The sequence below is a fragment of the Pan troglodytes genome, chromosome 8 (assembly GCF_028858775.2).
Source record: "Pan troglodytes isolate AG18354 chromosome 8, NHGRI_mPanTro3-v2.0_pri, whole genome shotgun sequence".
Taxonomy (NCBI): domain Eukaryota; kingdom Metazoa; phylum Chordata; class Mammalia; order Primates; family Hominidae; genus Pan; species Pan troglodytes.
Window position 1 is genome coordinate 24,365,967 of NC_072406.2, and position 26,593 is coordinate 24,392,559.

General features: G+C 38.1%; 1 protein-coding gene across 3 annotated transcripts in view; it reads right to left on the reverse strand.

The window, feature by feature from the left end:
• Positions 1-26,593, reverse strand: part of USP6NL (USP6 N-terminal like) — a 152,702-nt gene that overhangs the window by 60,282 nt on the left and 65,827 nt on the right. For 2 of the 3 annotated variants that reach the window (XM_009457939.5, XM_054660705.2), the window contains 2 exons: positions 8,423-8,490; positions 6,312-6,394 (listed from right to left, as the gene is read on the reverse strand). In XM_009457939.5, the coding sequence (XP_009456214.4) occupies positions 6,312-6,394; positions 8,423-8,490 (151 nt within the window). Of the gene's footprint in view, positions 1-6,311; positions 6,395-8,422; positions 8,491-13,097; positions 22,107-26,593 lie in introns of those variants that run through there. The other variant, XM_521413.9, reaches the window with a different exon arrangement.

A 26,593-nucleotide genomic window follows, 5' to 3' on the forward strand; every position in this document is an offset into this window, starting at 1 on the left:
CGATAGCTCTGATGTTGTAGTACAAAAGCAACCACAGACACTACGTAAATCAAGTGTGGCTCTGTTCCCACGAAACTTTCACAAAAATAGGTGGTGAGCTGGATCTGCTCCACAGGCCCCAGCTTGCCACCCTCTGCTTTAGACCACCACCTCCACTCTTGGTTCAAACTATGGTCTATAATCAATGATTGTTTAAAAAAATAGCATAAGGAAAAAACTGCCTCCAACAGACTTGTGAATTTAAAGAGAAAACTTTATTCAGTACAACAAAGAATGCTTGGCTGGGTGCGGTGGCTCACGCCTGTAATCCCAACACTTTGGGAGGCTGAGGCAGGTGGATCACCTGAGGTCAGGAGTTGAAAACCAGACTGCCCAACATGGTGAAACCCTGTCCCTGCTAAAAACACAAAAATTAAACGGGTATGGTGGCAGGTGCCTGTAATCCCAGCAACCTGGGAGGCTGACACAGGAGAATCGCTTGAACCCGGGAGGTGGAGGTTGCAGTGAGCTGAGACCGCGCCATTGCACTCCACCCTGGGCAAGAAGAGCAAAATTCCATCTCAAAATAAATACATAAATAAGAATGCTTCACTGTCAAAATTTCAAGAGATTATTTTTTAAATATACACTAAAAGATCAAGTTCATTTCTGACACAGTATATTTGTGATATCACCTCTAATATAAAATATTCTGAGATTCTTGTATTAACTGTCAGTAATATAAAAACCACATGCTATCCATAAACAAAGTTATGCACTTTGAGTAGCTTTCTCAGTAGTACTGTTTTGGCAACACTATGTTTATATTCTTGCCTTAGTTTCTCTTGAGATCAAATAATATATCATCTTGAAGAGCACGATAGAGCGGTATTCACCAGTACGGTATTTTCAAAGGCACCCTTTTTCTACTCTGAGGAGTCCTTAGGTGAACAATTACTACAGCCACAAAACTAACAAAAAAGAATAACCGCCAAAAGAGATCTTAGAGAGTCCAAATCTCTCATTTCACAGATAATACAACTAACATTTTCACTCAGTCGAGAGACGTTTAGCACTAATTCAGTGGGTTCAACTTCATACAGACAAGATCTCAGATCATGCAGGAGTATATGAAGAAAAGGGACGGAGGTTGAGAAAACGATTCTCAAGAAGAAACGAAACTGGTTACAAATAAAAAAGTCTTCAGACCTCATAGATGGATGACAGAGTAAATATGTGGTTCAGCTTTCCTATACAGATGTTCTGGCATGATTTCTCCATATCTAAAACTTTTCATGGAGAATCTGCTGTGTGCATACCAATCTCCACAGAGCTTTTCCCCCTCAAGTCTCTGTGCTGGCATATGCTTAAATTTCACACCCTTCTGAGGATGACACTGCTGCTGCTTACCAAGAGCTCCCTGTAATGCCCAGAATACGTAAGTTGGCATGCTGGAAGAGCTCAGTAAATGGTGCTGAATGAAGATATGAACAGGAGGATGAACACATGCCTGCAGGCATGGATGCATCCTTACCTTGCCTCCTAAATATCCTTCAAGTGGAGGAGAAGAAAGAAGGACCACAATCTGGGTGAATGCAGAGAATTCCTTTAGGTCAGCAAACTATGGTGCATAGGCCAAATCTGGCCCACTGTGCATTTTTGTAAAGTTTTAATGGAACGCTGTCACACTCTGCCATGAATGTATTGTCTCTGGTTGTTTTCATGCTGCAACAGCAGGGTTAAGCAGTTGTGACAAAGACCGTATGACCTACAAAGCCAAAGATCCTTCATATCTGGCTCTTTAGAGAAAATGTTTGCCAAACCCTGCTTTAGAGAACAAGGACTTAAGAGCACCTAAAGGCTGCTTTAAGAAAACACCAAGCTGATAGCAAGTACCTATATCTCACAGAAATACAGTAAGGGAAAACCATAAGACAGCCATCTCTGGAAAGAGAGAGACCTTAACTGGATACATTGTTCATCTACTCTTAAACTTTGAAAGTATTACTAATCGGAGTTTATGTGCCTATAACCTCTCAACAGCTAGGTGGAGTATTTATGTTAACTATAAGATGAACTTTCATTTGGAAACTTAAAAGTTAACTTGTTAAAATTAATAAGTTGACTATATTGACTAAATTTTATTTTTGTTTTTAAAGTAAATTTTATCTAAGTTTAAATTTAAGCCAGTCAGAATTTATAGGATTGGTAGAAAGAGTTCTCAAGCCTTTGTAATCAAAATTATATATATAATATTTTTATTATATATAAAATATATATTATATATTATATCATATATTATTATATTATATACATATATATTATTTATATTTTTTTTCAATTTTTTTTTAGACAGAGTCTTGCTCTGTCACCCAGGCTGGAGTGCAACGGCGCGATCTCCGCTCACCGTAACCTCCATCTCCTGGGTTCAAGTGATTCTCCTGCCTCAGCCTGCCAAGTAGCTGGGATTATAGGAGCGCGCCACCACGCCTGGCTAATTTTTTGTATTTTTAGTAGAGATGGGGTTTCACCATGTTGGCCAGGCTGGTCTTGAACTCCTGATCTCGTGATCCGCCCGCCTGGGCCTCCCAAAGTGCTGGCATTACAGGCGTAAGCCACCGCGCCCGGCCAATGATACTCTTTAAAAACAAACCCACCTTTATTCTGCATATCATATACAGTCATTTTATACAGTCACAGTAAACTACAGAGAGTCTGCTTTTATAAATATACACATTTTGATAAGTAGCTGAAAATCTGAAGCTTGGTATTAATTTTATCTTATTTCTGGTATGACTTCCTTCTAATTCTTCTATTAATAACTTGTGACCTAAATACATTATCTATCATTATCCAAATACCAAACATTCTTTGTTAAGTAGACTAGCAGTGACTATTTTTGATTAAAATGTTAAAGTTCTCCAACTTCTTCCTTAAACAAGCTCTGTTTCTCTATTCTCCAGCTTTAACTCCATCATGGCACACACTGGGGAGAATGCCTCACTGCTGAGTACTAAACAAAGAGGTTGCTCATCTGGCAGAGCTCAGTTGGTTTGGCAACAGCTTTCATATTTATTGTGTAATCTATTCCAAAACCAAGTTGTTCTATATTTGTTAATTACTGTCACTCCACATATAATAACAGGTAATTTAAGTTTCTAAAACTGTAATTAGATATAAACTCAGGCAACAAAGGTTGCAAAGTTATTTTTGCCATTTTATTGTATTAACATTGACACTTAAAACCCAATTTCATTGCAGAATGAATCAAAAATTACAAAGAACTAAGTAGAAAAAAATGCTCTTTTGATCAAGGTGTGACAGGGAATAATATCTACATGCTTACACCAAATGATTTTATTCAATAGTGCATAAAACTCCGGTCTGTGGTGACAAGCAATAAAAACCACTAGTAACAATGTCTGGAGAAAATGTTTTACTTAAACTACTCATTGTACTAAAAATCACTGATTTTGGTGAAATTTATTAAGGCTTGACATTACCCTAATATCCATTTCTATGCTTCATTATGTTCATCTGTGTTGTCTGTTTTAGGACCACATCATGGAGTAAATAAAATTAGTGTGATAAAAAGTATGAGAATGAGTACCAATCTACTTTATTTTTTAAAAAGCGGTGAGCTTAGCTATCTTAGTACGTATCTCAATAGCAGTGTTCATTTCAAACAGTATCCTTCTCTTTAGGTCCTCGTTTTCCCCCTTTAACTTTCTTTCTAGGCATTTCAAAGCACTTGTTCTGTATTTCTCTTATTTAAAATACAAGAAAGCAGCAACAGGCAGCATACTGTAGCAGTTCAGAATGCAAGTTCTGCAGGAAGACTGCCAAGGTCCACACCCTAGAGCTGACGCTCACTGTCAATACAACGTCGGCAAGTTACTTGACCTCTGTGCTTCGGTTTCATCGCCTAAAAAGAGGAAGACAAAAACAGTACCTACCCCAAAGAGCTTTTCAGGGGAATAACTGAGTTATTCCATGTAAAGAGCACAGAACAGTGCTCAGCACACAGTAAGTGCACAATAAATATTTGCACTTTTTCCCCACTAGAGCCAAATGGACCTTAGCACAGACAGTGAAAAAACAAATACAAAAGAACTGATTGCAATATTCAGATTGCCAAATACAGACTAGGCTCCTGGGTCAGAATCACTTATTTGATGGCTGTAATAGTTCAAACATGGTTTTATACCTAGAAATGCTTCTCAATAGACAAGAGTCAGAGAGACTGGATGCTTTCACTGGGGAATGTCTTCCCACCCAACTATCACAAGTGTGGACAAATCACTGGATCCACATTTGCAGGCATATTTCATGAAATTTAGCTGGCACCTATATTCATTATTTTACAATTTCAGTTTTGTATACCTTTCAGATTTGTGAATGTAGTTTTTTCTTAAAATTCATTTTAACTTGATGGTATGTTTTCAATTCCCCCAAATCAATGGACTGTGTACGTGTGATCACAAGGGTGTGTTTAAATGTTAATAATGTATTTGTGCACTTAAAATTTTACACTGGAATCCATAATGCTAAAAAGCCAAATACAGCATTTGCCAGTTTAAAAAAAAGTACCTCTTGTTTCTAGGGCCCCGCTCATGTTGTTTTAAGCAATAAGAAAAGAAAATTTAGGTAATTAATAGATCCATTTTGGAATGCACAGGTTTCCCTATGTATTTTATACCATATTTGGACCATCTTATGATTTAAAAAATAAAAATAAAAAATCTGGTACAGTGGTTCATTCCCACCAGAAACACTTGGGAAGGTCAAAATCAGCTGAGGTGCCTCCTATCTTTTGAATCAAAATCTAGGAAAGACAAGGAAATCTATTTAAACCGTTTCCCAGCTGATTCTAATGTGCAGGCAAGTTTGGAACCCACTGGTGTTAACAGTCTTAATGGTTAAATTGTCCTTCATACCCCAGATCTGCACACTAACCCACACAAATATGCAATCATTTCTTGTCACGTGCGTAGCCAAGTTTGATTTTTTAAAAAAGTAGGGGTGGAAGTTTAATTTAAAAACAGTATTTCCATCATAGTTAAATATTGCTGCTATTCTAGTGAAGTTCAAAGGCTTCTGATTATAGAGGTGGGAGGATTGCTTAAGGCCAGGAGTTTGAGAAACAGGGCAAGACCTGTCTCTACAAAAACAAAACAGTCTTCTGATTATAACTACTCAGAAGAACATTTCAGATAGCTAATGTCATTAGGTATAATAACACTTAATATTTGTCCAGAACTTTATAAAGTATTCTTATATTTTACTTTTTCAAAGCCTCAAATACACCTGAAGATACATAAAAAAAGTATGTAAACTAATTCCTGTTTTAAAAATGAAGCACAAAATGGCTACATGACCAGAGAACAGCAAAGCCACAAGAAGAGCACATATTCTCCAACTCTGGGAACTGTTTCTGTCTGTTGGTTGGTTGGTTTTACTCTCAGAAAAACATAATACAGCAAAATAAATTCTAGACTCAGAAAAAAAGAAAAGGAGAAAATAAGGTCAAAGGACTGTACATTACTGTGAACTATACAAAAAACGAATGTTTTTCCTTCAAAATTTAATCATGTGTTATAAAATAAAAAGTCCTGGCTTTTTTTCCTATTTATAATAAACGAAATTGGAAAAGAGCACAGTTGAATGAAAATTTAGTTAATCCTTAAATTGCATGGAACTAAAGTATAAAGATGAATAGAAGTCTCTAGCCTGTAGGAAACTGATTAAACAATACCAGAACCAGAACAGACAGATTCATATCATGTGAAGGATGTTTTTAAGGATCCAAATTATTTTAACTGCTTTACTTTATGTGATCTAGACCTCTCTCTTTATATAACATATTCAGGATGAATGGAATTAATTTTGAGAAGCAATATTATGAATACATTTATAACTATAAGGAAGATGAATGGCATTTCTTTACAAGGCTAATTTTCAGGCTGCATAACACTAAAGTTCGAATTGCTATTTATTTTTAAAATGCACTGGTACAGAATGAAATGTTTTATAATTATTTTTAAAATACAAATTATCCATTTGCATTTAACTCTGTTGAATTATTAATATAACTCACCTACTGCACTTAATGTTCTTACTAAATTGCAAAAAATATTAAAAATTATATCTTAAACAGTTAAATTTTAATCACAGAGTTGTTAAAAGAAACCCAGGAATTTAGTACCAAAACGCACATTGTAAGACTATTCCTTATTCACAGCAATTATATTAAAAATAAAGAAAATCAATATAATAGGTGACCACAGAAACATTATAATCTAAAAAGCAAGCTTTCAATCTATGTGACTTACTGTAAAAAGCCAAATCTATCTGTGACTTTGTAAACAAGGTAATCAGCATCTTCCCAAGGTTCAATCTCTGCACCTTCTCGTCCCTAAAATAAGGCACAAAAAAAGGTGTTAATCAGAGTTTATAAAACTGAATAATTTTTTAAAATAAAAGGACGAAGAAATAAGAGCTATTTTTAATGTATTACTAAAAATAAGAGCTGGAAGTGAGGCATTATGAGCCTTAACATTTTTTTTTCCCCTTTAAACCCAACTATTTTTGGCAAGATAAACACTATTTCCTAGTTATGACTCTGGAAGATGCTGTGTGTCAGCAGCAGCTGACGCGGAGCTGAGCCAGGATCAGGCCAGGGTTCCTTGGGGAAGCTAATGAGGAAAGAAGAGCGATGGGGATGAGAAAGCCACTCCAGAAGAAACTGCCGAACCTTACAGTTCTAGACCAAACACGTCTCAGAGAAAGAGATTTTTCTTTTTTGCCTTTTTATGCAAACTCCTTAGAGAAGCAGGCAGAGAAGCTCCTCGTCTATTTCTTTACTTCACAGCTATGCCAGCCTGAAACTACTCTTGCCAAAGTCAAAAATGACCTTCCAGCAGTCAGACCTGCTGCACGCTCTTCAGGCCTCATCTAACGATCTCTGAAGCGTACTTGTCAGTGTCGCTCGCTCCCTCTTCCCAACTCCTGTGACGTTGTCCTCTCATGGTCTCCTCATGCCCCATCAACTCTTCTAATGGCTTTTTCATGGGTAACTCGTCATTGATGGTGTGCCCAAAGTTCGGTCCACAGCCCGCTGCTCTTCTTAATCTAGGTATCATTTACTCTTAGGCTATTAACTAACACTGATCAGTGAAGAAACCCCAAATATAACTATCTATATCAATCCCTCAAATTTTACACTCAAACTCCCAACTGTCTTGTGGACACCTCCATCTGTCTGCTTGTGTGTTCTCCTCTCAGTACACTGGGAGCATCCTGTAGGCAAGGGCTGCTGCCACTCCTGTCTATGAATCCCCAAGGCCCAGCACGATGCCTGGCCTGTGTTAATTGTGTGGGGAAAAAAATGCACACAAGCAGGAATGAATGAGAGTGACACTGGTTTTAAATTAGTGAAGCAATTAAATAAGTTAACTGAGTTTTTCATGGACTACAATAAAACCTCATCACAATGAAGGAAACTGTGTTTGATGTTCCAAAAATGAACTCTGGGAACATAACTGCTAAGCTGAGCATCACCTGTATGCCTCATGGAAGCAGGACACAGTGCAGGTGGCTTTCTATGATTTAATCTCCTGTTATCCTCACAAATAATCAGAAGGAACAGATACATAATTACAAGCAAGTGATACAAATACAAAACATGACATTTATAAATCACTGCTAGGACTCATTATAGACCTCAGGAGGTAAGGTATAAAGAGGTATGTCAACTGTCAATAATTGTGATTTTCTATAATATCAAAAAACAGATTCCATACCAACATAAGGATAAAACGTTAATGGAAATTATACACACATATAAATTCAAAATCTACGATCCATGGTAAATTTATAATAGCAGATGTAAATTATGAACGCAACGGATATGTAATTCCATATACTTAACTTAGTCAAGTATTTATTGAGTGCCTAGTGTGAATCAGGTAATGTCCTAGGCATTTAGGATACAAAAGTAAATCAAACAAAAGAAATTCCTGCCTAGAATGTAGAGTCTTGGCAGGTGTACAGAGTGCTGAGGGTAGAATCAGGGGCATTAAACAGGGAGGTGGGAGGTCAGAGAAGATCTCAGTAAGACGATAGCATCTGGGCAAAGATCTGAAAGATGTGAGGCAATGAGGCATGAGAATATCTGGGACACAAGTGTCCCAGGTAGAGGAAACAGCCAGTGCAAAGGCCCTGAGGCAGGAGCAAGCCTGGTGTGCTGGAGGAACAGCAACCGACTGAAGTGGAGAAAAGGATGAAGAAAGACAGGAGATGAAGTCAGAGAAGATGATCTCTATGTCCCCATGAAGTTAAACAAACTGCTTCTGGAATTTAAGCCCTCCAAAAAGCAAATCCATTTCTATTTATATGGTTTTTCTAATAAAACTCACCCAAAGTGTTAAATATGGATACTTACTCTGTCATATTTAGCAACTATTTCAGCTCGCTCCTGGGCAAGTTTGAGTGCTACATCCTGGTCTGAATCTGTGGAGAAGACATCAAATTTAGATGAATTGTTATTGAAAGAATCGTAAAGTTAATTAATTATGAAACTAAGACATAATAAAACAAAAAATAAATACTGCCTAAAATGACAAATCAACAAAATCAAATAAAAGGATGAGTTAAGTATTTGTAACTACAACTTTGTAATAGCAATACATGTAATATTCAATAAAAAAGCAAGTTCATTAAGGCATAAACTTAGGACATGATAAATCTTATCCTTCATGAATCAATTTTGGATCTAAAATTTCACAGAAATTGATGTTAAATAGAAACTGAAACTGAAAGCTCTAAGTTTTCAGATGAAGCCCACTTGGGTAGAAGAGACAAACATTCAAAACGGCTTTTAAAAAGTAAAGGAACTTGGATCTCCACAAAATAAACTAGCACAAGATACAATATTTATTTTACATGATACAAATATGTCTTTGTTTAGCCTTTTAGTTCCCTTTATCAACAGCCTCAACTGCTATAACAATCTCCTAACCGGTCTCTAGGACTCCAGTTTTATCATACATATGTGTGTGGACACACACACAGACACACACACACACACACACACACCCTTCATCCTTATTAACATTAGGAGACTTTCAAAAACATAAATCTGACAACAAAAGTCGAGATCATAACATGAAATAGTATGAATATATACCATAAGTTTTTTTAAAAGATGAATAACAGACTATATAAAAGGCTTCTCTTACCAAAAAAAAAAAAAAGCATTCTAAGAGAAAATTAGTCAAAGGTTATGAGCAAGAAATTCCTAAAAGTAGCAACAGCAGTAACAACTGTAACAACTATACTGCATTCTTATTAAGTGCCTGGCAGATAGTAAGATACTGCCAGGCAGCAAATACTGTGCTAATAAGCACTTTACCCTGCCTTACCACATGACACTCTAAGGTAGGCATCATTATGAATCCTACACCGCGATAAAAAAGAGGCTTAGAGATTTTACGCAACTTGTCCACAGGCATAAAGCTAATAAACAGCAAAGACAGTTTTCAAATCCAGACAGTCTTGACTCCACAGCCCACAATCTTAATTACTATTTTATAAAAATGATGACTAAAGACATGAAAAAGGACTTCCAGTTACCGATGGCAGATGGAACATATGCTTTTACCTCCATTTCCCCTAAAACCCCACTAAAATAGCAACTATAGGGATTCTTGAAATCCCCTCCTCAAAGCAAATGGTGGTTCCTAAGGAGGGTTAAAAACAAGGGAGCTGAGTAAAGGAAGTCAAATCCCTGAAAGTTGAAGGGACATGCATGTGTGTAGCAGAGCCGGCTGCAGGGTGGAAAACCAAACCCTCATTCTCCAAAGCAGGAAACCAATAGAAATGCCAAAAACGGAAGATGCATGAAGCAGCAATACTGGCATGTTACCTAGCGCAATGGAGGCACACAGGAAAAGAATCAGCCAGGGCAGTGGAGAGTGCTTACTTCTATGGAGCAGGCAGTGAAAAATACAGGAGTCTGCTATTTTCAAAATAAGACTTACAGATTGCTGAATCTTTAAGCCAAATATAGGTCTGATAAAAATAAAATCTAAACTGAAAAACCAAGACATAGAAAAAAAAATCAACTTCATTAGTAACTAAAGAAATACAAGTTTCAAAATATCACTTTGCACCTATTCAGACTAACCAAAAAATGCACTGATAATACTCAATGTTGACAACAATGGTGACATTGCAGTTCCTTATAATGAAGATAAACATATAAATGTATAAAATCTTTCTGGAAAGTAATTTGATAATATGTGTAAAAAAAATCTGAAAACAGACATATCCTTACCCAGCACTACTGCTTCTACAGATTTATGCCAATGAGATCATCAAACAAGCGCAAGGTTGTTTATAATAGTAAAAACAACAGAGTGGGAAGTTGTAAATTTGTAAAAGCTTATTTGGGAAAAAAATGTTTGTGTTACTGCTTTTCCCAGTTAAACTACAAAATGTGAATATGCTTTCCTTTGGGGGATGTGTGAATAACTAAACAGAATGATTCAATAAAATAAAAATACAGATGAGTTGTTCAGATTTTCACCATGAATTAATGCAAACAGAAGTCTGAGATAATCAACTCAATGATATACATATTCACTACCCTATTTTAGACTTACAAGCCTTTGTCAGTTCCTTTTTCCCTCTTCTGCTGTCCAATTTTAAAACATGATACACATCTACCAAAGCATAGGGAAAGCAAATTAACAGAAATTAAAATCAAGCTGGGTGTGGTGGCTCACTCCTGTAATCCCATGGCAGGCAGATCACTTGAGGCCAGGAGTTTGAGACCAGCCTGGCCAACATGGTGAAACCTAGTCTCTACTAAAAATACAAAAATTAGCTGGGCATAGTGGTGCTTGCCTGTGGTCCCAGCTTAGTCGGGAGGCTGAAGCAGGAGAATCGCTTGAGGCCGGGAGGCAGAGGTTGCAGTGAGCTGAGATCGTGCCACTGCACTCCAGCCTGGGTGACAGAGTAAGACCCTGTCTCAACAAAAAAAAAAAAAAAAAAAAAAAAAAAGAAATTAAATTCAAATTAAGAGAATCTGACTACTTGTGAAACTCCATTTCTATTATCAGAACTGCAAAACATGAATTTCTTTAGTAATCAGGCCAAATTCAATAGATGAATGCTTTATTGGAATGTCTTTTATACCAGTCCCTTAATCCTGCTACCAGTCCTAGCCATCACAAGTATATTTCCAACATAACAATGAAAAGTTTAAAAGTGTAAAGGCAAGGACTGGGGTTGAGAGGTGAAGACGCAACATATCCCAAGAAAATGTCATTGTGGCAAACTATAAAATATAAAGCTTTACATAGATCACTGTCGGTCTATAGAGACTTCCAGAAATACTGGACTTCTTATTGGAATTGGACGAAATTGCATCCTGATTTTTTGGGAGAAGTATGATGTACTTTAAAGTGATCAGAACAGTTAACTCTAAATCAAATAAATAAATTCTCAATCTTTAAACTCCCTTAGAAATGTCTTATCCCTGAGTTACCCCATGGGGAGAAAATTTTATAGTATTAATGTATGTTTTCTAAAAGGAGAGTGAATTTAAAGCCAAACGCATTTTAGAAAATATAGCCAAATCTGTTTCTCTGAGGAAACTAAATGAAAATGTTAATCTTAGCCAATATTCAGTTTAGAGACATTATTTTAAAATCTGCATTGCAAGGCAAACAGTAAGAAGCAGTATCCTTATGTAGGGTTTGCTATAGTTAAATTATGGCTCATACTATCTGGTCTGAAGTTTATTAAGAATTACACTAGAATACTTCCTTTGGTTTCATTCTGATTACTTATTTAGAAATTCTGTTGAAAGAACCAACCGTGTGCCCCAAAACAGTGACTGCAAACGATTATCAACAGCTGTCTTGTGTCTGTGTGCACATGTGAACAAAGTTCCAGGCACCTATAAACAACGGCAGCTGTGTTGGTTGGTACTTACGTCACATCATTATCAAATAAAAATTTAATCAGGACATTATCCCAAAAATTCACACCACATGTTTATGCTCTCCTTGCATGACAAATCCATAAATAAAAGTTTATTTGGAAAAATGTGGTTTGAAATACAATACCACTTGTTGCCAAAATATTACAGTAATTAAAGAGTAATGAGTGTTAAAATAATTGTAGCTGAAGAAAAAGTTCCTATTATTAAAAATATGTAGATCATGTGCAGAAATATGTAGATCAACTACTTTATTTTTTTTCTTTTTTTCTTTTTGAGACCGAGTCTCACTCTGTTGCCCAGGCTGGAGTGCAGTGGTATGATCTCAGCTCACTGCAACTTCCACCTCCCAGGTTCAAGCAACTCTCCTGCCTCAGCCTCCCGAGTAGCTGGGACTACAGGTGTGAGCCACCTGCCTAATTTTTGTATTTTTAGTAGAGATGAGGTTTCACCATGTTGGCCAGGCTGGTCTCAAGCTCTTGACCTCAGGTGATCCACCCACCTCAGCCTCCCAAAGTGCTGAGATTACAGGAGTGAGCCACCGCACCCGCTTAGATTAACTACTTTAAATATCAGTCCTCTCATTTCACCAGGATGTTTGTTTAAAAAAAAAAAAAAAACTACATTATCCAAGCCAAATTAAATCAAATTATTTTTATGATTTTTTATCTAATGTAACAAAGTTTCAAAGTAAAAGAGGCACATTTTAAACAATAAGGATCAGAAGATACTTGGATACTCAAGTGTGTAGGAAATACTCAAGTATACAGGAAAATATCTCAGCACAATTTATAGAAGAAAATGACAACTACACATTTTTAAGAAGCATTTTAAAAATTGACAACTATACAATTCTAAGATGACCTGTTTTTCCATTTAATCTGCCAAGAACTTCTAAGAATCCAGTACCCTCCTGAATTATATGCTTTAAAAGCAGGTATTGTATCTTAATGTCACTAAATTAGCACCAAATTACAATGAAAAATTCATACAAAGTTACTAAAGTTCATTTCCAATAAAATAAAATTTACATCAGACCATTTTTCCTAGAGTACATTTTGACAGATGAACGTTAAAAATATAAACAACATCAATTTTAAAAGTACTTTACCCTTTGTGAGATAATCAGTCTGGCCTTGGGAGTTAACAACAGCTTCAGTCCTCATAGAGTAACTTATCTATTCCAAGATTTCATTATTATTTTATAGTTCTCGAACACACCAAGAGTGCTGCCAAGCGGTACCTCACACATTCTGCAACTAACTAAAACAAAGAAAGGCAGAGGCAGCTCTACTTTAAACTATCTGTGAAACAAGCACAAGAAGAAAAAGTTTGAGATGCATTCTGTCTTCTTCTAAGGGAGAAAAAAACCTTGCTGTGGTTACACAGACTATATATTTTCAAACAAAGCTGATCATTGTTGAGGGTGAAAACACGGCTTTCAGGCTACATCCCAACTATGAGGCACACCAGCCTACACCAGCATTCCATCCGCTAACAAACAGCGGCTTGAAAGAAGCAGCTTCATAATGTGCCTTCATCTTGTGTCTCGATATTAGCCACTTTCTTATTTCTTATTAAAAATAAAACTTGTCACAGAGCAACAAAAAAATGTTTATTTAAAACATTAAAGCTAACCAGAAATGCTCCTCTCCTCAAATACATTTTATATCTTAATGTAATTTTTAATAATAATTCTTAATGTGAAAATTGTAGCCTCTGTTTCAGCCCGTTTCAGACAGGAAGCAAAATACATGCTAAAGTAGTGGTTTTGGACATTTTTAACAAACCACACACACATACAAGTAAAACAAATGTCTCATGAAACAATATGTACTACAAGTACTGTAAGATGGCACTACAAATTTTTCCATTCTGTTTTATTTACTCCTTCCTTCTTCCCTTCATTGTTTCTCCCTTTCTCTTAAATGGGTAAAATCTACAATTTGCAACCATTTTGCAAAAGTAACATCCCTGTTAGAGGCATGCCTATGGACATTAATTACACTTAACTGGACACTAATAAATTAAGTTTACGCTCAGCTTAAGCCAGGTGTAACATTCAACTAAAGCAAAAGATCTCAGAAGTTGAGAGGGGGAAAATTTCTCAAGCCATATACCAAGGAATAAGAATTAGACTGGTGCCAAAGTTCTAATCAGCTAGAAGATAATGAAACACTATTTCCAAAGTTAAGAGCAAAAAATTATCATGAACTTGGAATTCTATACCAACCTGAGGAAAAATAAAAAGATTTTTAGATATTACAAGGTGTGGTAAGCTGAAGACTGACCTTCTGCCCTGCCAGGAATGTCCACATCCTAACCCCTGGAATCTGTAAATGTTGCCTCATAATTGCAAAAGTGATTATAGATGTAATTCAGCTAAGGATCTTGAGTTCAGAGATTGCCCTGCATCATGCAAGTGGGTCCAGTGTGGTCACAAGAATCCTTCTGAACAGGAAGCAAGAAGATTAAAGGAAGGAGGAGGCAGTGTGATGGTGGAAGCAAGACATCACCAGCTAAGGAAAGCAGGCAGCCTTTAGAAGCAAGAAAAGGCAAGGAAATGGATTTTCCCCTAGTGGCTCCAGAAGGAACCAGCCCTGCTGACTCTGGCCCAGAGAAACTTGATTTCAGACTTCTGACCTCCAGAACCCATTAAATGATACATCTGTGTTGTTTAAGCCACCAAGTTTGTGGTAAGTCATGTGCTGTTACAGCAGCATGAAAACACAGGATTCAAAGTTTACTGCCTATGAAATGTCTCTTTGAAAAAGAATTTGAGAGTATACTACAGAAAAACAAAACAGCAACAGGAAGAACTGACAAAGACGCTCCTTGACCAAACTTTGGGCAGGCTCCTTTAAGCCCTCTTCTTGACTACCTCAGCCTCTACCTCAGCCTTGTCCTATCTTCAGCCTGCCTAGCCCAGCTGTAGCAAGAATCCTGCTAACTCAGTTTAGCAAGAATCCCCCCACTCTCCATGAAATCTGATCATCCTAGATATCTGAACAGATTCCTCATCCCCCACCCTTGATATCTGATCACCCTGGCCTGTCTTCAGTAAGAATCCTGTTATGTCGGTTTAGCCAGAATCCCCCTACACTTGATGTCTCTCCTCTTAGTGATTTTCCATCACTGACCTTCTTGCTCTGCCCATTGGCTATCCATCTCCACTTGTCCTTGCTGCGTGCAGAGTTGAGCCTGACCTCTCCACTGTTTTAACAGTCTTGATACCAACTGCAATGGTCCTGAATAAAGTCCACTTTCCCTTTTTAGCAAGAGTCAGAATAATTCTTTTACACAAAATAAGAAAGAGAGGCAAAAACAGGATCCGTAACATTGCCGCAGGCCAAAATTAGACATTTCCAAATGCCAACTGTGTAGCTGCATAGAGAGCAACCTGTCTACATTAGAATAGGAAACATAAGGTGTCTTAGAAGAGAGTGGGATTCTAGGCAACACAAAGATCATGGGTATAGTAGTGATACAGTAAAAGCTTACATATAAAGACATCAAAAAGAGTGTAAGGGGGCTATTAGAAATCTGAAGACAAGCAATTAGCAGAGTGAGAAAAGTCAGTCTGACATGACGTAAAATAAAAAGGGACATGGCTGTGACCTTGATGGTATATGAGAAAAGTGAATTCATTTGATTTTGACATCTTCAACGTTAGAGATTATGTTTCCTTCCCTACACACCTCATCATAATACTTGAAACTGAAGTAAATGCTATTGACATTATTATGATTATGTAAGAATTGCATTGGCTATTAATGTTCACAATAAAATATAGACAATGTCTAAAACTGAACCCTGATCTGCACACACACTCCCCACTCCAAACCTAAGCCCCCACTTTCTAGAAGCAATCACTGTTAGCTGCCAAAAATATTCTCCACACTATTCAAGAATCTGCATGTATTCATGAACACCCACAAATATTTAATCTCCCATTTTATTCAAAAACTAGAATCATTCTAAAATCGACACCTCTTTTTCACTTAACAGTACATCATGGAGACTGTATAGGTTAACACCTATAGATCTGCCCGGCAGTGCCCCTAAAGGTTAACAACCATTTCTGGGGGAAGAGGCAGAGGCAATGGGCCCTGTTTGTGGCATCTGCAGATTTCCATGTGGCAAATACTCAAGCTATGGTGGCCAGTTTCCAAGCTGCCAAAGTGATGTCACTGAGTGCAGTTTCTCCAGTATCCCAGTGGGTCTACCTCAACCTTTTCCACAGCTTTACAGCACCCTAAAGTATTAGTATAATTTATTCAACCAGCCCTTCTCTGTGGGAATGAACTAAGAGAAACTTAGAGAATGGATCAACTTGCAATGGGAGCTAAAGACGAAGCACCATGCAATAAAGAGCTTAATAGGCAATGATGACCAAAGGCAAGCTGAAAAAATGAGGAAGCAAAAACTACCAGTAAGCAGAGAAAAGTAGCTGGTACAGAGAAGGAAACAGCACCTGAGATGCAGAGCAAAGCAGTCACCACAAGAGACCTTTTAGCCCAAAAGAGACTGAATAGCCCACCCCGAAGCTGCTTCATGCTTCAGTTCCTGATGGCTTTCATTTCTAGTATAACGAATTCAGACAGCAAATGCTCTTTTTTCCTTACAATAATCTGAATAAGTTATTTGTGTCTTTCATCCAAATTCACTGGCGCCTCTTAGTTATGTTTTCAGTTGTGACCACTTTCTCACTGAACCATGGACTAAGATACATCAAGAAAAAAGATTATTTTTAAATGTTGAAATCTTAGTAAACGTATGTGTGATCACTTCCTCACTGTACCACAGATTAAGATATATTAAGAATAAAGATTATTTTACATGTGGAAATCTTAATAAACACCATTGATAAAAATGCCATTATAATTTTGCCATGCTCTAGATCCAAGGCTGGAAGGAATGCTCAGAGGAGGAATGAGCAGTGAAGCAGATTAACATCAAAGCACAACTAAAAACACAAAAAATAAAGGAAGGTACATCTGCAACAAGAGTCTGAAATACCACTTACTTTGACTGGTCACTCTGGTCAAGATGAAATATGGGAACCTAAAGGCTACATATACCAGCTCTCCCCCTAAAACATCTTGTTCTGAAATAGCACCCTGGGAAAGCCTAAGCCACCCTACCACTGGTGGTCCTGTAGGAAGAACTGTTCCAGTACCTCCTCTTGACCCTTTTATTTCCCTTTATTGGGAGATCATCTAGAATCCTAAGAAAAATAGCTCAGAGCAGTCTGAGCTCTGTGAGGTCCACAAAATCTATCAGGCCCAGAGAGATGTGCACATGGGACTTCAGTTATGGATCCTCCCATGCCTGGGGAAAACTGTTTAAGAGCATTTTGTGCCTGGCTAGCTGCCTCCCCCATTATCTTCATGTTCTTGGAGTTTGTGATACAAAGAACAAGATTTAGACAATCAATAGCTTATGTTATTTTGATGTAAATTCTTGGTAAAATCTTAGAAACAGTCCCTTCTTTTTTCCTTAAAAACCCGCTTGTAACTGCTGCTAATTGGAGTGTATATTCAGGGCAATGTCAATCTATGCACCCAGGTGGCCATCCTCAAGCTCTGGACTCAAATTAACTCTACTTAATCATATTTCCATTATTTAAGGTTGACAATCCAATCCTATACTTCCCCGTGGTCCAACCCAATCCCACTTGCATCTCCCATAACTACATTAATTCCACATTAAACAAATGCCTTTTCAAAAACTGCACAACTTCAAAAACCCATTTATCTCCATCTTGCTCCCCCTGTTAGCATATAATCTTAGAAAAATCATTTGGCTTCCTTTCCTCTTTCTTATGTTTACTTGGGAACAAGAAGAAAAGAGACAGATCATAGCCACAATTATAGAACAGTATAAGTAATCACCATCAAGGAAAGAGACAGCCAGTGAAAGCAAGATACGTGAAAGACCCAGTGCCATCAACCCACAAAGTCCTCAGAAATGCCCAGATTTTCTCTTCAAAAGAGCCACACAAGTTCCATACATATCTTCATATTCCTCCAGGTTTTGTTTTTGGGGGATTTTGTTTGTTTTGAGACGAGGTCTCACTCTGCCGCCCAGACTGGAGTGCAGTGGCACGATCACAGTTCACTGCAGCGTCAATCTCCCAGGGCTCAGGTGATCCTCCCACCTCAGCCTCCTGAGTCCTAAGTAGCTGGGACTACAGGCGCATGCTACCATGTCTAGCTAATACTTGTATTTTTTGTCGAGACAGGATTTTGCCATGTTGCCCTGGCTGGTCTCGAACTCCTGGGCTGGGGCAATCCACCCACCTTGGCCTCCCAAAGTGCTAGGATTATAGGCATGAGCCACAAAGCCCGGCCTACTCCTCTAGTTTAAGTATGCATTATCTGATACAATCAAAGTGTTCAAAAGAAATAAGCCTAAATGTTCTTCAATTTTAACTTTTCATTATCAGCACAAATATGATTTATACCTTCCCATTCAAAATATTTCTCATATCACCAATAGCATTATTACCATTATTTCCACTGTATCATGCTTCAAATTAATACTTTTTTATTTTTTCATTAAATTTGCAGAATACACTCTTCAAACAAATTCTATAAATGCCCAGTTGCCAAGCGAGTAGGGTGAGTGGGGCTGGGGAGGATGCAGCAAAGCTCTGCTAGCTTGGCCTCCCCTTTCCCTATGGTGAGCACTGCCGGGGTGGAAGGACCAGGCACACACACTGCACCTGCTGGCCTCTGGGTGTGCCCACTTGTAATGCTATTGCCCAAATGATTTCCCTTCCCATCAGCTTCCCAGCTGCCACCTCAGCCTCCCTTCAAGGAGTCCCCTTGATTCTCCATGGCTTGCCCCTGATTCTGCAAATAAAAAGATCAACAGTGTCAATATAATTGGTAGGTTGCTTGTTTTGTTTTTGTAAGCACATATTTTTAAGATCATTGGGAAGAGGACAAATTGCCAATATTTTATACATAGAGCACCTTGCGTCAGAGGTAGATATTTAATATTTCTATAACTAGTAAAATATTTAAATTATGGTTTTAAGTTAAAATTTTTTCTCACACCAAGTCCTGGGTCAGCTTCTATTATTTGCTTCCTAATTTCTAGAAAGATAGGAAACAAAATAATTTTTAAAGTCCTAGAAACAAATGCTGACAAGATTTCATTATAACAGAGAAGACTTTTTTTTTCTCAAATTTAATCAAAACTAGAATTGTAAGCTGCTTATATATGCTCCACCTTACCACTGTCCATTGCCAGTAAGGCAGAACTGGCCACTGCTGCTTCTGACCTACTGTATTTCCAAATCTGTTACCTGTAATTCTTTACTGAATATATGTATTACATGTCTCTTCTACTGAACTATGATCTCCATGAAAAGAGGACAGTTTCTCATCCATCCTGGTGTCTCTGGTATCTATCAGTGCCTAACCCATGGTAGATGCTCATTAAATATTTCTTGAAAAGCATAAAAAGTTACTAAAAATTAATTACTAAAGTGAATTATCCAACCAATTAAAAATTTAATATATCAACGTATGCTGAAAATCAGACTCACAAGCTAATTTCCATATACACCTTCACTACAAAAAAAGTATACTTTTGCTAAAGATTCTTAGCTTTCTCTTATATATTTATTCCATTTATTCTATTTCAAGATAGCATTTAAATTTTTATGAAGACTAAAATTCAGACATGAGAAGTCACAATCTAGTTACCTAAATTTGTACTTCTGGTTATCTAAAAGTCCTTCACCTGCATTTTAAATAACATAGGGGGCTCCGGGAAGATGAAGGGCTCGAGAGACTCATCTGCTGTGTTTGTGCTCCAACCCTCTCTTCACTCTGCTCTTCATCTCTCCTACTCGCAGAGCTGCACAGGCTCCCTTTCGTTGTGGAAAGGCTCTGCTCATGTGGCTGGGTGTGCTTCCATCACGCTTCAAGTCATGTGGAGGAAATGCAGCGAGGGCAGCGCTCCTGAACTCTCCCACTCTCCTCTCCAAGGGGCAGAAGGACATGTGGGGTCAATGGTCTGAAAGAAGCACCTGGGCAAGACAGGCTCACCTCCTGCTCTCTCTCAGCCCCTGTCCCTGGGTGCAGCCTTCTGTCCCTAAGTGTCCCCTGGTCTGGTCTCTCTAATGGGCTCTCCATGCAGGAAGGTGCCTGCTCTTTGAGGCCCAGGCTTGTTGGCTGTGTTAGTGACCCAGTGGGCAGGTCTAAGTCAAGCAGGCTAATAAGCCCTTTTCACTCCAGATCTGATGCCATGTCCTCCAATCAGTCAACAGAGGAGACAATTTGATCTCCATCTGGCAGTCTCCTGCGCCTTACTTCTCAAGGAAAAGAAATAGTATCACTTAGTGACTCCCTGGAACCCCCCAAATCAGACTAGTAACTCCTACATTTATGTGTAAGATGAGTCACAGCTTAAAAGGATATGAAGTGATGTAACAATATTTAAATATCATTACTACTGAAGAGAAACATAATTACTAGCTGTTGCATATGAGTGCAATCCCACATTTGGGGACAGGGTTGAATGACAAAATTGCCAACAACAGATATTTAGAACCAAGACAAACATATGAGTCACTTTACTCACTTCAACCCGCCTACAGTTGCTGACAAAGTCAAGATTATATTTTAGCTGCTTTTGCAGCAGTATGATTGTTTTAACAGATGACACAAGACTGGTTTGTAACAACTCCTTGCTTGTGGATATTTTATAAACTGTTTATTGAGAGGTTACTATGTGCCAGACACTGTGCTGAGCATTTAACATGCATAATCTCACTTAAACCTCACAAAAGCCTATGTTAGTTTTTATGACTATCTCCACTTTACATATGTGGAGACTGAGGCGTGGAAAGGTTAAGTAATTCAGGCCATATGGGAAGTAAGTGACAGGGCAGGACTTAAAAGCCAGGCTGTCCAATTTCAACTTCAAAGCCATGTTTCTAACCATCAAGTGCTTTTGTTGAAGTGTAAGTATTAATAGATGATCTTATACATTTCTGCTCACTTCTGCTAGTCCTTACATTTCTTCCCACAGAAACAAATCTATGTGATTCCTGTGAATTCTAACAGCTGTACTTTCTGGATTCTAGTAGCCCTCCAATCTCATTACATGAAATTGTCAATTATATGTGCAAAATGGAGATGAATGGTATTCTGAAGAATCCAAGAACAATTTATATGAAATATTCTTTGTGGTCATAACCAACTGGACCTGCTATATTATGTTTTAAGTTGTGTGTTTTAGGATAATAACAAGAAATGATCTGGAAACATGTAAAAATTTGACACAATAATCACCAAATGACACTGAACTTTACTAAAACACTTTATGCTTTTAGTATTACTAAAGCAACTGCCTTCATGATTAATTCCCATGACTACAGAAAGGGCTCTATTGAATCTACTTCATTCACTTAGTTTTAAGAACTTCTTTCCCAGCTCATTCAGAATTGCAAGTATGTGCAGTTATATGCACTACAATAAAAGTTTGTGTTGAATTCGGCCCAATAGGTATTAACAAGAAATGTTCTAATTACAGCAAATTCTTGCAGACCAGATATAAGAAGATAATTCATAGACTGCCCACTCTGATGCTTAATAACTAATTCCACAGGCAGTGGTAACGATCAACCCAATGGTAACATTTCTACCCTTTAAATAAAAAATAATGTGCAAAAGCCAAACTGTGCCTAAAATGACACTCAAAAACAAGAACGAGGTATTGCCTAGAACAACTGAGAAGCACAAAGGGAGAACTATGTTATCATCCTTTGAGTTATGTAAGTATTACTGGGTCCCTGAATGGCCCTTGGGTTCAAATTTGACCATAAGGCCATCAAAAGCCAGCAATTTGGTAACACTGAATGGGATTTAATAAATAAAAGTGCTCATATCACACTAAAACTGTCACTCATTCAATCATTTTTGTAAGGTACCCTAAGCTCCAAGCACAGTACCACAGAATTCTCACAAGACACAGCTGCAATCCACACATTTCACCTAACAAATCCTGAACTGCGTTATATGTGAGTATCTCATATGTGCATATGTGTTTAATATTATATTCCTTAAACTCTGTTACTGTTATTGTGCTAATAATGTTGTGTTAGGGTAACTTATATAATAAGTAAGATTTATTTTATATAACAAACATCAATAGTGCCATATATATATATATATATATATATATCACTCTTCAGGAGACCAGATGAATTAAGTAGCAACTAAGAACCTGAGTGATAAGCAGTAACCAGCATTTATTCTGTACAATCTAAATGCTTTATGTATATTACCTCATTTAGTCTCCCTACATCAAAACTACGAGGTAGGTATCATTATTGCCCATTAAACAAATGAGAAAATTGGTAGGTTAACTGCAAAGATCACACAGTTCTTAAGTTAGAGAAGTGGCACTTGGAACAATGCAAGAAGGCTTTGAATAAATAAAATCGCAAGCAAATGAACAAAGGCTTAACAAGAGAATCTGTCAACAAGGATCCTCTAGCATTAAATAAGGGCAAGAGGCAAGGAAATGCCTTCAAGTCAATAGAAAGCCGTAAGTGTTTTTCACTGTGAGACAGAGCAACCTCCCTAGATGTGCACAGATCTTAAATAATGGATTTCACCAGAACTGAGCCATCTGAAGCCTAAAGTTACTCCAATATCAAGCAATAAATCATCTACCTACTGTGGAAAACAAAACAAAATTAAACAAGAAAAGCCACAGACAGAAAAGACACTGGAATGAAATGCACTAAAGACAGATGACACTGACACTATAAGTTAGAAAAAAATTTTTTTTAATTTTCCAAATACATTTTACCTTTTCTATAACATAGTACGGTGACTAGAAAGGAAAACTTGCTCCTCGGTATTCTTATAAGGTTTTAGATGGAAAGCTGTAGGACAATTTTTAAAGCAAATTATATAATCAAATAATTCTGCCCTATCTCTATGGATACCTGAAAGTTCCACTTGGAATACTGACTGGCCAATCATTAAGTGAATGCCAATCAGATGAAGAATATAAAGACCAGCTTTTCCTTGGAGAAATGAGATGAATTAAACTTTCTAATATTCATTAATTCAGAAAGTACTGAACACCATTTACTGCCACTGCACCTAGCTATCACATAATACAAAGACAGATAAAACAGTTCCTCAAAAAGATCACATTCCTGAGGGAATCAGACACATAAAGACCAACTGTAAATAATGTGAAAAATGCTCTTTAATAGATGTGTTTTTTAAATGCTACAAAAAAGCTGATAGAAAAAAAGCAAAGTCAGAAAAAAGTTTTAGGTACAAAACAACGTTTGATCCAGGTCCTAAAATAGCATGGTAGAGGCTGGGCACAGTGGCTCATGCCTGTAATCCCAGCACTTTGGGAGGCCAAGGCAGGTAGATCACTTAAGGCCAAGAGTTTGAGACCAGCATGGCCAACACAGCGAAATCCCATGTCTACTAAAAATACAAAAGTTAGCCAGGCATGGTGATGGGTGCCTGTAGTGCCAGCTAGTCAGGAGGCAGAGGCAGGAGAATTGCCTGAACCCGGGAGACAGAGTTTGCAAGGAGCTGAGATCAGGCCACTGCACTCCAGCCTGGACGACAGAATGTGACTCTGCCTCAAAAAATAGTAATAATAAAACAAAAGCATGGTAGAAACTCACCATGTGGACAAGGAGAGAAAGCTACAATGTTACAATAAAAAGTCAGAGACCCCCAGCAACAGGAATGGCTATTTCAACAGCAGCAGCTACGTCAACAGTAATGTGGGGTAGGAAAGACAGGGCCCCAAACTTCTAACATGTCTCCGTCACCTCCTTTTTCACAATACTCACCCCTGACAACTGGATAATCTACCGCAGGAGCAGAAGTATATATAGGAAAACAAGAAAAATATTTAGGGATTAGAAATTAGTTTGAGGTCATCAAGAAAGCTAAATAACTTAGTAAAAATTTAATTAATATTTTGATACTACTAACGCATCATTATTACCTGGGTATTCAATCATTATTACCTAGGTCATTCATATTTGAATGACCAAAATAAGGGTAACTGTAAGCCTTTTTAACTATGCAAATTTTACTCAAAAAGCAAATTTTAAAACCAAACCTAATCACATCCAAATATATATTTCTTCAATATTAAGAAACATCTATATAACTGGCCGGGCGCAGTGGCTCACACCTGTAATCCCAGCACTTTGGGAGGCCAAGACAGGGGGATCACAAGGTCAGGAGATCGAGGTCATCCTGACTAACACGGTGAAACCCCGTCTCTACTAAAAAACACAAAAAATTAGCCAGGCATGGTGGCAGGCGCCTGTAGTCCCAGCTACTTGGGAGGCTGAAGCAGGAGAATGGTTTGAACCCAGGAGGCAGAGCTTGCAGTGAGCTGAGATCACGCCACTGCACTCCAGCCTGGGTGACAAGAGTGAGACTCCGTCTCAAAAAATAAAAAAGAAAAAAAGAAAAAAAAAGAAACATCTATATAATCTAACATATATATATTATCTTCCTAATAGGGAATATATTCGAGAAAAATAACAGTAGTAGAATGTAAATTTCCAGAGAAACTTGCACAATCACGTTCCAGATATTAAAAGAAACAATACTCTTAAACACAACTGATCCATGAGAAAAAGGGAAAGGGGCTACTGCTACTAGGCTCCAGGTAACATCTTGTCTGGGGATCCTGAAAAATATTTAGGTTTTTTTTTTTTTTTTGAGATGGAGTCTCGCTGTGTCACCAGGATGGAGTGCAAGTGGCGCAGTCTCGGCCCACTGCAACCTCCGCCTCCTGGGTTCATACCATTCTCCTGCCTCAGCCTCCCGAGTAGCTGGAACTACTGGTGCTTGCTACCATGCCTGGCTATTTTTTTGTATTTTTAGTAGAGACAGAGTTTCACCGTGTTAGCCAGGGTGGTCTCGATCTCCTGATCTCGTGATCCACCTGCCTCGGCCTCCCAAAGTGTTGGGATTACAGGCGTGAGCCACCATGCTCGGCCCAATATTTAGGTTTCTTTACGGTAGCCCAACCCAATGTTTCACCCTCAATTCACCTGGCCAAAACCTTAAACACAATGTTCAATCAGACCATAAATGGATTTTTTACATAGCAGTCAAAGAGTTAAACTCTATGAAGAAGTCACAAGTGCGGGGTGGGGGAGGGGAGCCTTGTCCCCAATGCTGCCCTTGATGAATTATGTCAATTTCCACATAAAATACCAACTCCAAGGAGACTGACTATAAAAACATTTTACATGAAAGATCTGCCATCCTTCTCACTGTGGAAAATATTTCCTAGAAAGCACTGTCTTGAAGTCATTCAGTAAACTACCTGAACTTATAGAATGCATTTATAACAGTAATCTAAATTTTCTTTTTTTTTTTTTTTTTTTTTTTTAAGACAGAATTTCGCTCTTGTCGCACAGGCTGGAGTGCAGTTGCACGATCTCGGCTCACTGCAACCTCATCCTCCTGGGTTCAAGCAATTCTCCTGCCTCAGCCTCCCGAGTAGCTGGGATTACAGGTGCCTGCCACCACACCTGGCCAACCTTTTGTATTTTCAGTAGAGACGGGGTTTTGCCCCGTTGGGCAGGCTGGTCTCAAACTCCTTACCTCATGTGATCCACCCGCCTCGGCCTCCCAAAGTGCTGGGATTACAGGTGTGAGCCACCACGCCTGGCCAGTAATCTAAATTTTCTAAGTAGATAAGCAGGACCAACTTCACAATGCAGCAATAAAAGACCAAAAACAACATAAAAGCCCATCAATTCAGTTATTAAAAATCATGAAGCAAAATTATATGTACTGATTTGGATTCGTCCCCAAGATATACTGTAAGCAAAAACAAAACAAAAAACACAGGGCAAGGCTCAGAATAGTTACACACAGTTAACAGTGGTTGTCCTGGGGAGATTAAATCTAGGTGAACAGAAAGGACACTTATTTTTCACTCTTTAGTACACCCTGAACTTTTTGTTATGTACACATACCACCTTGTCAGAATACAAACATAAATTTTTAAACAATTGTAAATATAATTAACATTAGCCAAAAAATCCCTCCTAAGGAAAAGACCACTGCAACACAGCTTCTCCCACACAGGCAAACCCTCCCCTCTCTGCCCCACCCTCCCTCAGCCTCCAGTGATCTGACAGCCAGGAGGATTTGGGGTAAGGTCCCCTCAGCCTTTCTGGGGAGAATGTCCTCTAGCTTCTTCACTGCTCTAAAAGAAAAGTAATCCAAAGAGCTAATACTTCTCTCCTGTGGCCAAAAGAAAACTAATGAACACTTTCTTCCCCAGCAGGCCATGCAAGCAGGGGTGCTGAGCAGAAAGAGGTGAAGCTGCCGTGTTCCACCTTCTCTACGCGTGAACAGCAGACCAGCCCAGAGAAACATATCCTTTACCACCGCAGTCATCTGTAAAAGGGTCAGCATTTTGCTGAGAGCTGCAAAACTTAAAGCATAATACAAACGCTAAAGGCATTATACTTTATGCTTTTCAGAACTGGCTCAAATATCTTGAAAATATAAATACAAGTAACAAAAATTTACAGGAGAACCTGCCTCAGTAGACCATACTACA